This window comes from Protopterus annectens, chromosome 15.part0 (genome assembly GCF_019279795.1).
Source record: "Protopterus annectens isolate FY-2018-M chromosome 15.part0, PAN1.0, whole genome shotgun sequence".
Taxonomy (NCBI): Eukaryota; Metazoa; Chordata; order Ceratodontiformes; family Protopteridae; genus Protopterus; species Protopterus annectens.
Window position 1 is genome coordinate 611132906 of NC_056749.1, and position 17899 is coordinate 611150804.

At 41.8% G+C, this 17899-nt stretch overlaps 1 protein-coding gene across 1 annotated transcript in view; it reads left to right on the plus strand.

The window, feature by feature from the left end:
• The window catches only part of LOC122789953 (fibronectin type-III domain-containing protein 3A-like), a 1322139-nt gene that overhangs the window by 1161628 nt on the left and 142612 nt on the right, over positions 1–17899 (plus strand). The window contains exon 23 of the mRNA XM_044057452.1: positions 10087–10299. Within this exon, the coding sequence (XP_043913387.1) occupies positions 10087–10299 (213 nt within the window). The remainder of the gene's footprint in view (positions 1–10086; positions 10300–17899) is intronic.

A 17899-nucleotide genomic window follows, 5' to 3' on the forward strand; every position in this document is an offset into this window, starting at 1 on the left:
GAAAGGTGTAATGAAAATCTTGGGGCATGGTGGGGGATCTGTAGCAAGCCACAGTTTGGATTGCAGTTTTACATAGTGTTAGTTGCACCTGTAGAATTTCAGATGCATTGTGTTGGGCAACTAGCCTGGAGGTTTGAATATCCTTGGTGAATATGGACACTCCTCCACCTTTAGTGCTTCGGTCCTGGTTTGGTGGCCGAAAAGTGTGGTAAGAGTTGTAGCCTGGTATTGCAGGGGTGCTCTCTGGAGCCCTGAATCAGGTCTCAGTTACTGCACAGATATCAATGTTCTCCATTTTTAGGAGTGCCTCGAGAGAGTGCATTTTGAGGTTTAGCCTTCTAGCATCAAGTAGCATTACCTTCCTAAAGTAAAGCAGGTGAATAGCTGCTCCATTTCCAGAATTCACGTACTTGTTTCATGTAAAACATGAGTTACTGATGTACATCTAGTGTGTGAAGGGCACTTTTTCCTAGTTAATGTCCTCATTAAGAAATCCATTTGAAGAATTGGCTGGTTTAAGGGCAGTTGTGATACCACTTTTGAGAGGAAATTTGGGTTGTTCTAAGAGACAGTCTTTGTGAAGGATCTGATGTGATTTTCCCCAGACAAGGTCTTGAAATTCCAGTGTCATGTGAACAGAATGATTGCTATCAAAATAAATGTCTTCGCAGAGGTAGACCTAAGAAGTGCCAAATCTGTTAGTTCAAATGGAGATGGAGAAAACTCTTCAGTCATGCAGTTCACATTCAAAGGAGTTAGTGGTGTGCTCAAAGGAACCTCAGCTGCATGGCATAGAAGGATGAAGCCCTGTGACACATTTAACCTTGGTTTAATGAGTAGCACAGGCACTGAAGTTGTTGAGTTGGGAGGGAGAGGAAGGATCAGGTGTTTGACTGCTCATCTCTGTCAGTGGAGAGGATGTAGGAGCATGCTGGGCTACTCCCTGACCTCATGGTTGTGGTGAATGTTAAAATCAGTGATGGTGGTATTTGCTGTCTAAAATGGTGGGTAGAGCAACTCCCTCACTGTGCCTACACACCTATATACTTACATACACTGTGTATGCTGCGGATGTCAAGACATAATTAAGAAAAAAAGTCCTGTAGCAGTGTCTGTGCTGCTACAGATGGGGAAGCTCTCATTGTCTCTCCTCTTTCTGTAATCTCATTCAGGAAACTAACTCTTTTTGCCAGTTAGTGGAATCTGATGAGCCACTTGTCCAGAGAAGCTGCACTGGACAAACAGACCTGAGACTGTGACAAAGCACCAGACAGTAGCAGATTATCTGAATGCCGTGGGGGCCAAAAAGGAAATCTTCAGATAAAATCCTTATAAGAAGCTATTTCACCAGCCAAAGGCCTGTGCTGGTTCATAGTCCTATTCTCCACAGTTACGACGGAAAGGAATACCTGGCTGTACATCTTGATTGTGGAACATTTAAATTGTACAGGTGCCAGAAATATGTCAGAACTTGCATGCTTACTGACTAGATCAACATATGATACTTTTTTTTTCCCAGCTGGGCAATCTCTTCCACTTAGAAGGGTTATTTGTGATGACTGGAAGTATTTCCATTGTCTTCACTTACTTCTGAAATGTTGTTTGGAAAGTTTCTTTTGATCAAGACATTTAACAATGTAGACATGTCCTGAGGTGGAATGTCACGCCATCCCTGGAGGGCTTCATTTGCTTGAACCACAAAGATTTCCTGCACTTTCAGAGACCCAGGAGCTTGAAGTCACATTGCTCTTGGTTTTTACGGGGCCATGAAGATAAGCAGTGGTCTGTCATCTCTCAGTTTTACAGTTAAGCATATACTTAGAGAGTTATGAGAAGGTGTACAGATTTTCTCCTTGCCATGGGGAATTAAACATTTGTTTCCAACTTCCCTGTGCCATGCTGCACTGAGCAGAAAATGTGGGATATCTTTATTCTCTCATGTAGCAAACAAATCAATAGCAGAGGTGCCACGCTTCAGAAGACTCTGACCCAAAAAGACTGCTGAATCCAATCCAAGAGAAGGCTGGAGTAACATTTCCGCAAGTCTGGCACCATTTTACCTTCTCAAGATATGAATGCCAGAAAAAAAATATAATGGCCCTTTCTGTTGCCACCTTCCAGAACATGTAGTCTTTCTGTGTAAAAGTATGAGTTTGTCCCAGTTTTTGTTTAGGTGGGTATATGGTCAGTCATTGAATGAACTTTTATTGTAACTTGTCCATAGGGGGATCAACATTACAAATTCTTGATTTCAACTAAATTACACATAAACACCATAAAACAGTGTTTCTGCTGGGTAGTAAGCCCCCTGTGCACCCTACACCATGCGTATCTAAGTATAACCCAAGCTTGCATAACAGTGATGGTAAAGAGAAGCTTCCTTATACCCAGTGTTACTTCATTTTACTGAACTAATTGTATACTGTCTGACTAGGGTTGGTAATAGGAAAAGCAGATGTGCCAATTGCCATTTTGAAAAGAAAGTAATCAATTGCATTGTTCCCTTTTTAGTATGGTATGATAGATCATTTGTCAGGCTAAATCAGGAGAGGTCCTGGTTTCATCTCCTTCTCCACAGCCTTCACGGCTAATAGGAATGCCAAGACTTTTAGCTTATTTAATCAATATCCCCCTTTCAAACAGGAGCCACTTCCTCTGAATTGGGGGAAGCCGAATTGGGTCCCCTTAAAACAGTTTTGGTGTCTTTCATCAGAGTATGTGACAGATTTGGCAGCAGAAAAGGAAGACAGACGTGGACATTGTGGGGATTATGCACAATTCTGGGGGTGACATTAAATGTCCAACATCATAAATAGTTCTGTGATCATGTAATGGTTTTGCGTCCAGTGCAACAAGAATCCTTACTATTTGTTGAGTAGTGTTTTAATGATACTAAAATGGGCTTCAATCCCCCCCCCCTATGTTGTGTTGACAGCTATTCACTGAGTTTAGGAACAATTCAGGGTTGAGGAACAGTTAAGGTAAGGAAGTTTTTCCATCTCCATTGATGTGCAATTTTGAATTTAGTATACTTAGATATGTGAGGAATAGGATATAGAAGGGGCTTCCCTATGCAAAACTACTTAGTTTTTGATGTTTGACATTGCCTTTTTGTTTGTTCCAGTGGAGGTATTTCTGATGAAACCGTAATCAGTGCTTAGTCATAGATCTCACTGCACCTAGTGCAAATCCTGCATCCTCCTGCTTAGGGAAAATTGCAGTGTCCGTGAAACCCAGAAAGAGTAGTAGGTTCTGAGCCTGGACCCTCCTATGTCACCTCTTCCTGGCTTTGAAAGATGTGACTCCCTGGGCTGTCTCTACCCACACGAATAGCATGGTCTGCAGCTTGTTTCCACTGAAGGCAATCTGTGTAATGGAAGTAGAACTGACTTTCCCTACTTACTGAGACTGCAACCATGGTAGAGCTCAAACTGTGATTTCTGCCAGGGAGACTGTCCATGAGGCCACCATGAGCTACTAATCCACAGTGGCTAACACTTTGGTAAATACTCTAATGCAGAAGGGAGAACATTTTTTTAACAGTTTCAGGTAAACAAACTGAACTTGATTGACCTTTTTCAGCCATGACACATTATAGATGAATGAGCAATACTAGTACATGTGTAGTGTGTGCCAGCCTTAATCTTGATTAACTACGTGAACTGGAGTTATTTAAGTTACAGTAGAGCAGATAGATGCAGGTAATAAGTACAGTACACTACTGTAAAATATACAGGATAGGTTCGTAATGCCCACATTACATTTTTGTTTTGGTTGTTTAGACAGGTAAATACAGCTCGGAATTGGAAACAAATATCTCTGTCGGGGTATAAGTTACAGTAGTATAACACTGGCAACTTGCTTTTAATTTATTTATATTTGTTAACTGGATGGATAGGTTAGTCATTAAACCACTCAAAAGAGTCATAGATACCATGCAACCCTATTAACAAACTAAGAACCTTGGAAAAATGGGTTCACTTAGTTTCAGGTACACATCCGCAAATAATTCAGCAATATATCCAAACATTTCTGAACCTTTTATTCAACACACCAAACAACACTGAGCACTTTTGTCCAGGATCTCAAAAGAGTTCATCAGAACATAAAACTAATAATCAGCAGTGGTACATATAGCCAACCCCATTAAACAATTAAAGTGAAATATGCAGTTAATTAATTGATTGCTTATATGAATTAAACATTAACATTTTTAAATTTAGTGAAAACCCCCTGAAAATAAATATAAACAATCTTATGCTGCGTCAATCAAGTTTTTCATTTCTCATAAATAAAAGTATATAAATATAAAACGTTGTTTAAATTACCAAATATAAAATAAAATATAACCATATATATTAATCTGACAGCATAATTTTGCAGCTGTCATTTTTAACATTGGGTAAATAGAAATGTGATGAAGTCCTAAGATCCTGGATGAAAACACTTACTGTTTGGTGTGTTGAATAAATGTTTGGAGATTTACAGGTATGCTGTTGAATTAAGTTCATAGTTCATAGATTAGTATTAGGCTAACTGCCCTTGTGAGCCACTTTAAGCCCTGCATCTTGTGTTTTGTAAGGTAAATACCTTAGCCATTATGCCAACCTCCCACCCTTTTATGAATGTGTACGTGAGACTATGTGAACCTATTTTTCTAAGGTTCTTGGTTAGTCCTTGACCCTTTCAGGCATGATCTGGATGTTAGAGTGCAACAAAAGTGTTACCGAATATAGTCAGAGTAAGCAAAGTTCATTCAAAATACACTTAAGCTATATATGTTATGGCACTTGTTACTGTTATCATAGTGATCATAATGCATGAAGCAAATAGATGAGTAACATTGTAGATGCAAGTTGTATGCAGATGTGTAATAAAATATTACTTAATATGGGATAGTGTTTGTGCATACCTTTAAGTAAAAAGTTGAAACATATAAATAAAGAAAATAAGAGATGCAAGAAAAAAGATATGTACAGTAAGAGGAAGCAAGGAAACTGTGTGGCTTGCTAGGTCTGCTAAAAGAGAAGAGGGGAAAAGTTCACTCATGTTTGGACACACAATTACAAATTGGTTGTGTATTTAAGGGGAATGGATAATTGTGGACACCAGATTCTGATGAAGTCCATGGTTGAAGGGAAGAAAGCACTCAATCTGTGTGTGCTGTGTATGGCGTAGAGTCAATTGTGTTCGTTGTGGACTCATAAAAATTAAAGTGGAATTGGTCCGTGCTGCAGCAGTGTATTCACTTCTTTCGTATAATTGGTAACACAGTTGAGGAGAGCAGAGATACAGTAGATAAGGATGAAGAAAGCAGAGGTGGTGTTCTTGAGATGTACAGCTACGGAGCCATGAGGTTGAGAGGTGTTCTCTTAGGTGTATTTTAAATGCCTGCTGCTTTTCAAGAAGCCTGAGAACATGTGGGAGGGCAGTTCAGAGGGTAGCTTCAGAGTTTGAGTGTAAGGAGACTTCTGTTGCATTGTGGGCTATACTGATGGAGAGAAAAGGAGTTTGTCTTTAGAGCAAAAAGCTTTGGTAGGGTGGTAGTGTTGAACCATGCCTTTTAGTGCTGGAGACTTAGTAGGGCATGATTTTATATGGTATAGTGTAAATAACTGTAAGGGTGTTGTGAGTCTGTATAAGGCTGCATTTGTTGAGGTATTCTAGTAGTTCACTGTATAGCAATATATCAAAACTTTCTGTGATTGGGAATAGGATAGAGATGTAGCAGCAATCTGCAGTGGAGTTTGGAGTATTTTGGGGGAACTGATAATTACAAAAAGGTGTTTAAACTGTTCTGGAGTAATTCTACTGTTAGTATTAAGTTGAATATATAATTTGTTGCTTTAGAGAGTGTTTTGGCAGAGTTTCAGAAGGGAGAGGTGGATGCTGTCAAGATTAGGGTTTCTGTTTTTCAAGGAATTTTTTGACTTTGCTTCTGTTACCTCTTTAAAGTAGAAGGTTGGCACAGATGAGGCAAGAATATTGAAAAGGATATTAGACTGAGAGGTGTTATTAGGTTCTGTTGAGAGCTCTTTTGTGTGGTGGGACTGAAGTCTAATATTTTTTTTAATTCTGCAAAACCTCTAGTTCATGGGGTTAGTAAGTGGTAGGATCACTCATGGGATTCAAAGTAGGTAAAAGTTTTTGTTGCTTTCCAGAACAACTTGGAATTCAAGGTTTTTGATGTGACTTGAGATCTTATGTAAGAATTTTTAGCTTCCTTGATTTCTAGTTTACATTTATTCTTGTGAAATAATGTTAGTGTAATGGGTATGGTTATTGGATAATTTCCAAAGTTTTGTCCCTTTCTTTCATTAAAAATATATAATTAGAAGTAAGCTTTGGGCAGTATTTACCCCCAACCCACATTTTTAGTAGAGGGAAAACTCTTGTCTGATACTATTTTTTACAAGAGAATTAGAATAATTTAAGGTCTTATTAGAGTTTTCTGCCTGGTATAAGGGAGACCAGAATTGTTCTGGTGTGTATGGAGATGGGGGGCACAGGTCTTAAGTAGGAGTATAGCCTCAAGTGGAAAAATGGTCACTTAGGCCATTTGGGAGGCACTGTACTGTATGTATCTTTTTCAGAATATTTGTTATGAGTAGGTCCAGACAAGAGTGTCTCCCATTTTGGTGTTTGACCTTGTGAGCTACTTACTGGTTAAATGCTGACTGCCCTGTCTCCTCTGATTGCCTTCTACTATTATTTCCTAGCTTACTGATGCCCATCAGAGATGGCAAAACCTGTTCTGTTTGTCTCCTGAACCCCACACAGCTCCTGAATTATAAACCCCCATAGTGCAGAGAATAAGAAAGCGGCCATTCATAGCTCATCAACTGTAATCTCCACATCCCTGTTATGAGATAATAGTATATACAAGCACAATTTTCAGTATTGCAGGGTGCTTCTGTTTATGCCTCAGTTGTGTAACCATGGAGATAGTATATTTAAGTAAGACAGTGTGATGGAATAGGGCTTGCGGCACCCTTCTCTTGCAAAATAGCTGTGTTTTAGGCCTTTTACCAAAAAGGTTTGGCAGGTCAGTTTTCACTAGATTTTCATCAGGGAGAGTGTCAGTGGATACTGCAGTTACATTTTTTAGGTAACTGACTTACAGTAGTGTCTCACAGCCTGCACACTGCAGACAGTGAAACTAGTTATTGGCATTGCCCTTTTCACAACTCAAGCATCAGTCACCAACTGAATGTCCATTCTGTGTGTATGACATACAAACTATGTGTAGACATGTTCACACACACACACACACACACACACACACACACACACACACATACACACACACTTGGTCTCTGTACATTCATCACCTAGTAGTGAAAGGAGCATAGTTTTGGTGACACCTGATCTACTGCTCTGAAGTTGTAGGGGATGCACTGGACCTCTGAAATTGACCGTGTTTAATACCACTAAGCATCAGTAAGATTGGTAGCTAGGTGAAGCTGGTCATTTCAGTGAAGCCTTCTGACAACAGACTTTGGTAGTTTGGGGGAGGTTGTAGTCCCAAGAGCTTTACATTTTTATGACTGACATTGGCAAGTTGTGAGGGATTGGAGAGTACTACTCGAACAGTGAATTGCTGTTTCTTGTTGTAGGCATTAGCTGTTGGGGGGGGTGGAGGCACACAGGACATGTGATGTTCTGCATAGTATGTCATGCACGTGTTGTGATGGTGTGCAAGTGAGATGCTGTTCTGTGCTACACATCACAAGCCCATTTCCAGGGGGAACTTCGTGAACTGCAGTCTGCCTGGTCTGCAGTTTTTAAGTTGAGTAATGGGCAGCAGTGCACCAGGGCTACAAGGCTTAATCTGAGTGCATCATTGCCTCCCTTTTTAGAAGATTGCCTTCTGTATCAGTCCTTCATTGAGCAACAGCAACCATGAAAATGTACCCTTGATCCACTGCTTCAGTGTAGAGGCATACCACACTAGCTATGCATATTGTTTTGACTCAAATGGATAGGGTGAAAGGAAAAGGTATATTTGCAGTAAAGCACTTCCTGTTTGCCGTATTATATGAACTTACTAGACAGGGCTTTGGGTATGCATATGAGTTGGAATGTTGAGGTAACAATAGCGTGTTTGTGGGTTACTGACCTTTAACATTACTACCATAGTTTTCAAGAAGATGAAGCAATTATTGATGTGTATGGTTGGGGGGGGGGTTGGTGGAGTAAGGGGAATAACTTTCTTTGTGTGTGTGTGTGTGTGTGTGTGTGTGTGTGTGTGTGTGTGTGCGCGCGCGCAACTGAGTAAATTCTCTCTTCTGCCTATCTGTCACTGAACACTTCCATAATTAGCTTTTGTTTGTATACTGATATGCAGAGAGAGAGATTTTTAGCATACCCATACTTTATCCTAGTGTCTTAATTAAGAAATGCTTTGGGTTAGTACAGTGTTCACCCCAGAGTACCCCACCCCTAGTCACAGTGTTCAGTTTGTTTATTTGGTAACTTTATTGTTAAGCTTTAACTACAGTAATAATGCAGTCTTAGTTGCTAGAGTCTAGGTTACAGAATGTAGAAAAGATAGCAGTATAGTGGTCATAAGTTAACATCACTCCAAAGACAAGCGTCTCAAGCATTTCTCCCCGGGCCTCAACTGAAAACGGGCTCTGTCCCAGTTAGACTTTCCTAGTAAATAAATGTTAAATAAATAAAATAAAATCCGCGTTCTACGCTGCAGAAATGACTTAGGAGGACATGAATGGTAAGTTATTACAAGGTGTTAATGCTTCATTGAATATAAAAGTTGTATATATATTTGGAATTATAATTTCAGTGGTTTAACGATTGAAACCATCCTTTGAAATGTTTTGCTGTTTTAACTTTCACATGGATTTTTTGTTTTTTTTTTACTCCTTTAGCGTAGTCATGTATGTATATGTGTATGCACATAGTTTATTTGTTTATTAAAGTTTGTTAGCGAAATAGGTGGACTAGTCCAGCCAGCCCTGTTATGCCATGGCATGTCAGCCATGACGAAAGCCATTTGGAAGATGCAGTAGTGTAGATTATTAATACTTAAAGAAATGGTAAAAACACAAAATCTGAAGAATAGATCCAGTGCTACCACAAAATCATCATCTGATGGTTGGGCCATATTTTCAGAAGTGATATGGTTCAGAAACTCATCTCCTCCTCCTTAAGGTGAGATGGTTGAAGGATAAAGGTTTATCGTTTGCATTAACTTTAAGGATAAAGGTTTATCATTTGCATTAACTTGTTGGTGTAGTGGCAGGGTTCTAAACTTTGTTACAGATACCGTGCATTTGATAATTAAGGCTGAAATTGGAGAGCTGCCCAGTGATAGGTACTGTCAAGTAGATAACGGCCAGGTCTCTTTCCCTGCAACAGGGCATTGTCACAGGAGCATTGTAGTCTAAATAGTTAGCAGTTAAAGTATTATAGGCTTTGACTTTGACTAGCAGTCATTGACCTTAATTTGGGCATACTGATGTCTGTCGAGAAGCATGAATTTACACTCACCGCTAGACACATTGTGCACAGGCAGATGTCCAAGAGAAGGACTTAATATGTAAACTGTAAACTACCTAGGACTTGCATTGTTCCAGACAACTCATCCAGTATGAAACATCATAGACAGCTAGACCTGTCAAGGAGTGGTGTCTGTAGAGGAAGCTGGGCAGTGTCCACTGAAGTCAATAGGACCTCCACTGAAAATATATAAATAAGTAACTGGAGGAAAAGGTAATGGAGTAGAATAAGGCAAAGAAGACTTTGGACTACTTAGTGGTTGCTCACATTCCAGTTAGTGCTGAAGCACTTGTATCCATTCCATGGTCTGGCAACGACAAAAACTGTACAGGAGAATGGCCTAGCTTTTCATTCTGCTTCATCTTTTGCATGTCTGTTGTATACAGTTATCAATATGCACATTTGTGAAGGGAAAGGTAAACATGTTGAAGATACATGCCATAATATTTGCTCAGAATTTTAATTTCAGTCAAATGTAGTCTAGAATTTCTTTTAATTTGTTTTATTTTATTGGTTTTGTAGGTTGCAGAACAATGTAAATTCATGCAGTGCATTTATTGTTTTTAGGATACGAATACAGGCTGTTAATGAAGTTGGTGTTGGTTCCTTTAGTCAGCCTATTAAAGCCAAGACAAGACCACTCCCTCCTGAGCCGCCTCATATTGAATGCGTTGTCTTCAGTCATCAGAGCCTGAAGCTGAAATGGGGTGATGGGCCCAGCAAAGTCTTAATGCCTAGTTCTGTACAGTTCAACCTACAAATGAAAGACAAGTATGATCGGTGAGAGATGACCTGTAATTCATACTCCTTGTAAATTAATTTCAGGTTGTTGATATTCAGGCTGGCTTTAACAGCTGAATTGTTTTATTATGCCTGTGAATATGTCAGCACTTTTTCTGCTTTATCATAGTAAAAATATTTGAATTAACTCTGTTTTCCCTTTGTATGCAAGACTGAAGCATTAATTCCTGATACTTTGTAGAGATGGGGTCTGAAAGTAGTACTTGTGGAACCAAGCATTTGAAAGTGGCTGACACTTTCTTAAAATTGTAACGTAATACAGACAGGCACAACTTGGAGCTTTTAGAGAAGATGGCTTTTGTTACACTACTTAGTAATGCAAACAGTAGTTTGTATGGATCCAAGATTGCACAGCATAGCTCTCAAACTAATACCACAAGATTCAGGAACAAAGTGAGAATGGGTATAGGAGGCTTTGCCAATAAGTGTCTACAAGTAGGATTAGAGAAAATAGGCAGTTGGAACCAAGGTATTGGCAGAAAATAACTGGAGGAAAAGGGTGATGCAAAGCAGACAGTTGGACTACAGATTAGTGGTTGCTTTCCCTATCAGGGAATGATAATAGTATAGACAAAGAGAAAAGTAATAGGAAGTACTAAGTGAAAGGCCAACTCTGTTAGGGTTTTTAATTGAGTATAGAACATAATCTGCTGTTAAAAGAGGATCATTAATAGAACGCATAAATATTATGTGGTAACTGTAAGAATCAATCAGATGAGGTTAGGAATATTGGAAAAAGGGAATGGAAAGGCAGTTTGCAAAGGAAAAATGGGAAGACATTTGTAAGGCTCCCAAGTATGCAACATTGTCCAGAAGGTTTAAGTTTTTTTTAAATGGAGGTGTTCAAGTAATTATTGTATACCCCTGATAGACTTCAGAGGATTTTCCTCCATTAGATTGCAAATGCTGGAGGTCTGATGGGGAACTGAGAAGTAATCGGAAATTTTTTTTTGGGGGGGTAGGGTATAACGAGTTGGCAGATTTTAAAAATTGACAGGAGTGCTTTTTTTTTCTTTCAGACACCTTTATTGAATTATCTCTTGTGACATGCAAATTTACATTCATATAAAAGTTATCAGACTATATTAATGTAACAAACAATCTGATATCGTTAATCCTCGTTCAGTCCTTACATGTGGGTATCCCGAGTCGGCCATCTTCCAAGCTCACGCCAGCTACAAACTCTCAAGCTAAAAACTCTTACCCAGAATTCCTCTCTCCCTGTTACCCCAGATTTCGTTTGCCGCATCACCATTCGGTCGTGTCAAGCTTCTTCTCTTGAGCTAAGTACAGTATTTTTCTTCATACTAAGTTCTAAGACAAAAGTTATTAGATAGTTATCTCTTACGTTATTGCATTTAGCGACTACCCTTTTTCGAATCCTTTTCAACGCCTTTCCTCTCTTTTTACCGCGAGGTAATTCCTTTTTTACCATCATTGGTAAACCCCTTTTCCTTCTTACCTTCGGGTATTTCTTGTACCATTGCTGGTATTTTTCTGTTTTTTTCCTTTCTTTCCTTAACAAACATGACAAAATAAAAAGGTAGCCCAGGGTTTAAAAGATGTTTAGACTGTGGACATAAATTACCTACTTCAGATGCACATTCCCTGTGTGTCTATTGCTTGGGTGTGCCTCATTTAACAGTTGACCCACCTTGTGGGATTTGTAAGACTTTCTCTAACAGGATGTCAATTGAGAGGAAAAATAAATGAATATTGAAGGGGCTACTTAAATCTCCTTTTTCAGAGGCTATTTCTGGGTCGGAGGCTTCAGCCCCTCCAAGATCCCATAAGAAAAAGAGTGATGAACATAAAAAGGCCAAGTCTCTTCCTTCGTCCCCAGCTGGGGACCCTCAGGAACCGAGACCCAAGAAAGCTAAGCTTTCCAGTTTGGGTTTGACTTCATCGGCTCTAGCGCTTTCAGTGCCTAGAAATTCGGCACCGAGGCCATTGGTGCCATCTGAGACCTCGGCACCTACTAGTGTGCCCCATACCACATCGGTACCGAGGAGCTCCTCGATTCAGACTCCCTTACCGGCACCAACTGTCCAGTCAGTGCAGACTGTTATGATGTCGATGGATGTTTCGACGCCCATTTCCTTTTTGGCTCCGACAACTTACCCGGCACCGACTACCCTTTCGGTACCAACCATTCAGTTTTCGTCGCCAATGTTTTCGGCTCAGGCCTCAGTGCTGACAACCACTTCGGTACCGACCTCATCGTTGGTGCAGACCACACCTTCGGCACCGATGATTGCCTCGGTGCAGACACCAGTAGTTCAGTTCATTACAGCTCCAATGTTATCAGTGCAGAAAAAACATATACCAACTGGACAACCACAGCTGAAGACACGGCTTTAATAAAAATTATGATAAAAATAGCAGCAAACAAATTCCATGTAAAAATCAGATAAAAAAGGACAAGTGCTTTCGCATACAGCTTCTTCAGATCCTATAAGAAACTAATGTTAGTTTAAAAATGTTCATTTTTTTTTTAGTTTCTTATAGGATCTGAAGAAGCTGTATGCGAAAGCGCTTGTCCTTTTTTATCTGACTTTCACATGGAATTTGTTTGCTGCTATTTTTATCATCATTTTTATTAAAGCCGTGTCTTCGGCTGAGGTTCACCAGTTGGTATATGTTTTTTCTGAAGTTTGGTTTTCACCTGGACATTCATTATGCACTGGTTATTTTCTTGTTTGCATTGTTCTCAGTGCAGACCACCTCCGTTGTGGGCACCGAGTTTACTATATCCTTGGATAGACCTGACTCTCCCTCAGCCATGTCCATGAAATCCACTAGAAGCCTCTCTCAACACGATGTGTTACGTCTTGTGGATCAGGTGCTTTGGCCAGAGGTATTCCACCTCCCAGGATCTATCCTTCCTTGGGAGGTGATCACCCTTTACCAAAAACCCCTACTTATTCTCCTCCTTCATTCCCTTTGAAGCCCCTTGATATAGCACAGTCTTCCCCCACTACGGTTCCTTTTATGGACCTCACTAAGGAACTGCAGTTGCCTTTGTGGCAGGAGAGTGTTGTCACGGCCCAGGATGTCAGCTGTGGCATACGTACTTTGGCATTTCACAGCCATCCAGGGACTCCGAGTCGGCAGGCTGAGCCACTTAGGCAAGGGGTGACCCCTGTCCTGGACCCCCATCTCTCTTCAGGTGGACCGGCCTTCCAGCTTATGGAGAAGGCTCTGGCATCAGTTGGCGATCCTATGCTATCACTCTCCCTGCCTTCCTCTGGACCACAATGTACGCAAGCGGCTCCTAGCAGACACCGGGCACTAGGGCCTCAGCACATACTTCCACATGAGACCCCTTTTGAGCTCTCTTCCCCAGCTTCTCCCTCTGAGGAAGATCATCAAAAGAGCTTGTGCAAGAGGAAGCACATGGACTCCACAAAGGAGTCCCTTACTGAAGACACAGACTTTGATGATGGGGAAGAGTCCCCTCGATCACCCTCTGAGGTATCCTTTGGTGATATCCTTGAAATCCTTAAACAGAGAGGTGACTGGCAGCCCTCTAACCCAACCTGTGAAGAGTCTGTGTTCCTGCAGGCCTTTTGTGCCCAGCCCCCTACCTCCTGGGCTTCTCCACCTGCCGATGAACTTGTCCAGCTCATCGTACAGCATGCGTGGAAGGCTCCTGACACCGTTGAGGCCATTCCCCAGAGGCCAGATAAAATTTTGTCCCCTCCTGCTAGTGATCCCCATTGGTCCAAAGGTCTTCCTGTAGATGCTTTGGTGGTGGCGGCCGCAACTAAAAAGGACCTAGCGGAAGAAGAAAGCCAGACTGTCCATCCACCCAACAAATAGTCCCGAGCTGTGGACAGAATAGGGAAGCGTACTTTTGCATCAGCGACCTTTGCAGTCAAGTCCCTGAACTATATGGCACATTTCACCAGGCTTCAAAGAGACTTAATTTCTAAGCTCTCTGAAACTTTAGCTGGAGCTGTGTCTGATGAGGTCCGTAACAAAGTGGCCTCTCAGCTAGCCACCATTGAATCGATATCTAACTCCTCCATGTGCCTGATATCTCACGCATCAGAAGGAGCAGCTAGAGCAGCAGGTTCAGGCATTGTTCTGAGACGACATGCCTGGATGCGCTTGTGTAATTTCGTGGAACCCTTCAAGGCTTCCTTTCTCAACGCTCCCATCGAAGCCTCGTCGTTCGGACCCAAGGTTAAAAGCACACTGGCTGGATGTGAACAGGACGGTAAGACCCTTTCTGCTGTGGGTGTCCGTTATTCTTCCCCTCAACGGGCTTTCTCCAGAAACCAGAAGAGTGGGAAGATATGGCACAAAAAGTCTCAAGGTTCTTTCTGTGACACACAGGCCGAGTTCTCCCCTAGAGGCAGAGGGGGAAACTCTCAGGGAAGACACCCCTTTCAGGGCAGAGGGGGTCCATGTAACCAGGGTTCCAGGGATTATTTCCCTGGCCAATCCTACCAGTGCTCCTGAAGAGCGGCCCAACTGCTTTCCTCTGGAAGTGGTTGGGGGTCGTTTCTCTTTGTACCCTTCTGCCTAGCTAACCATTACCACTGATTCTTGGGTACAAAGAATAATAACCGGAGGTTATCATATCCCCTTTGACCTTTGTCCCACTCCCCTAACAAGCTTACCCGACATTCCACCCAGTCAAAGGGAAGAAGCAGTGTTAGAGATTTCAAAGTTGCTAAGAAAAAGAGTCATCCAAATAGTCCCTCCAGACCAGATAGGATCCGGATTCTACTCAAGACTATTTTTGGTGACAAAGAAAACCGGGGACTGGAGACCAGTTTTGGATCTCAGTGTATTGAACAAGTTTGTAAAAGTACAGAAATTCCGGATGGTCACAATACAGTCTATCCTTCCGCTTTTGGAAAAAGACGATTGGATGTGCTCGCTAGACCTTCAAGATGCGCAGTACCACATAAAAGTGGACAGACCATCTAGAAGATTCCTTCGCTTCCAAGCGGGATCCAGTCATTACCAGTTCAGAATACTGCCCTTTGGACCCTCTACAGCACCCAGAGTGTTCACAAAGTGCATGGCAGTCGTCACAGCTCACTTGCGACTACAAGGATTCCAGGTGTTTCCATACCTAGATGACTGGCTCATCTCCACCCCCACCAGACATCTATTGGAAGAAGCCCTCTCTCCTCACTGCAGAAAGGCTAGGCATAACCATAAACTGTCAAAAATCCAATATCACCCCATCTCAGTCCACAGAATTCATAGGGGTCATTTTGAATACAAAGAATTGCAGAGCATCCATTCCAGAGCACAGAATTCTAAGGATAAAGCAGCAACTGATTCCAATCCTTTCAAGGGAGAAATCCACAGTTCATTCTGTTCTCCAGTTGTTGGGTTCCATGGCAGCCTCCATTACGATTGTCCCCCTTGTCAGGTTTCACATGAGGCTTCTACAATGGCTACTGCTCACCCAATGGTATCCTTTTCAGTACCCGCTTTCAGCCAAGATTCGGGTAACTCACAGGTGCAAACAAGATCTAAATTGGTGGATGGTGCACAATCAGTCACAATGGTCTCGCCCCTTCTCCCCCCAACAGCCCAAGGCTACAGTGACCATGGACGCCTCTTGGATGGGGTGGGGGGGGGCTGTTTCAGGGACAGACAGTCCAAGGTACTTGGTCCGAAATTGAGGCCCATCTGCATATAAATGTTCTAGAGCTGAGGGCAGTGCTTCTGGCATTGCAAGCATTCCATCACCTGCTGCCGTCTGGGACTATTGCGATACAATCAGACAACATGGCGGTGGTCTGGTACATCAACATACAAAGGTGGAACCAAATCTTACCCACTCTGTCGAGAGGCCATGAGGATATGGCAGTGGCCGATGGTTACCAACCACTTTCTTCTAGCAATCCACATTCCTGGGAGTTCCAGCATGATAGCAGACAGACTCAGCAGGTATATTCTACAACCTCACGAGTGGTCCCTGAATCTCTTGATAGCGACGGAAATTTTCAACCGCTGGAGTCTTCCTTGCTGCGACCTCTTTGCGTCCCCGACCAACTACAAATGCAGCAACTATTTCGCCCTGATTCCTCCTCCGGGACAGTCACCCAGGGCTGCTCTGGTCCATGATTGTTCCTCGTGTCTGCTTTATGCATTTCCACCTCTCCCCCTCATTCCCCAGTTTCTGAAGAAAGCCCGCCGGTTGAAGAGCAAAGTAATCCTCATAGCACCATATTGGCCTCTTCAGATTTGGTTTCCCTTCCTTTGGCCTCACCTGCTAGATCAACCGTGGATTCTCCATCCAACCCCTGGGTTGATCTCCCATCCACAGAATCTGATTCATCCCACCTTGAACAGCATGAATCTCACAGCTTGGCTCCTCCAATTCCTTTGATTGCTAGGCAGAATGATCTTTCTTTGCCAGTACGTGACATTCTTATTGCATCTCATAAGTCTTCCACCAGAATTACATATCTCAGCAAGTGGAAAGGATTTACTTTTTGTATGAAAGAAAAATAAGTAGATCCTTTTTCAGCACCAGTGTCAATAGTACTGGAATATCTGTCTACCCTATTTCAGTCCGGTCTGTCTGCCTCTACCATTAGAGTTCATTTGGCTGCAATATCTAATTTTCATGACGGTGTCCAAGACTCTTCTCTTATGTCACACAAATTATGCAAGACTTTCATAAAAGGGGTGAATCATCTAAGACCCCCTGTTAGAGAGCCTACTCAACCATGGGATCTGTCATTAATCCTACAAGCTTTGACAATGCCACCTTTCGAACCAGCTTCTTCTTGTGACCTCAAATATTTGACATGGAAAACCTTGTTTTTGGTCGCCATTAATTCATCCAGATGTATCTCTGAGCTTCAAGCCTTATGCATCAAGAGACCACATTTGATTTTTCATAGAGATAGTGTCATTAAGAACTAATCCTTCCTTTCTACCAAAAGTGATCTCTGAAATGTCCATTAATCAAACCATTGAATTGCCAGTTTTCTTCCCCAATCATTCAAACAGAGGAGAGTATTGCCTACATACCCTAGATATTCACAGGCAAATTCGCTTCTACTTAAACAGGACTAAGGCTTCTCGTAAATCAGACCAGTTATTTTTGGCCTGTTCTGGACCTAGATTAGGATGTGCTGTTGCTAAGGTCACATTGGCTAAATGGTTAAAAGACTGCGTATCCTTCATATGTAGAAAACGTAATATTCTATTAACTACTACCATAAAGGCTCATTCTACAAGCTCAGTGGCAACTTCTGCTGCCTTCCATGCCAGAGCCTTTTTACATGACATCTGTGCAGCTGCAACTTGGGCTACTTCTCATACCTTCATCAATCATTACAAATTGCATTTGGCATTCAGGGGAAGAGCATCTTTTGGTTCTATGGTGCTCCGGAATGTCCTTCCATGAGAGCCTCCCAGGAATAAAGGTAGCTGGGGACTCTGTCCCACATGTAAGGACTGAATGAGGATTAACAATATCAGATAAAGAAGTTATGTCTTACCATAACATTCCATCTGTATTGTTGATCCTCATTCAGTCATTACGACCCTCCCTCCTTCCCACTCCTGTGGCTTTTAGTGGATCTCACCATCCGGT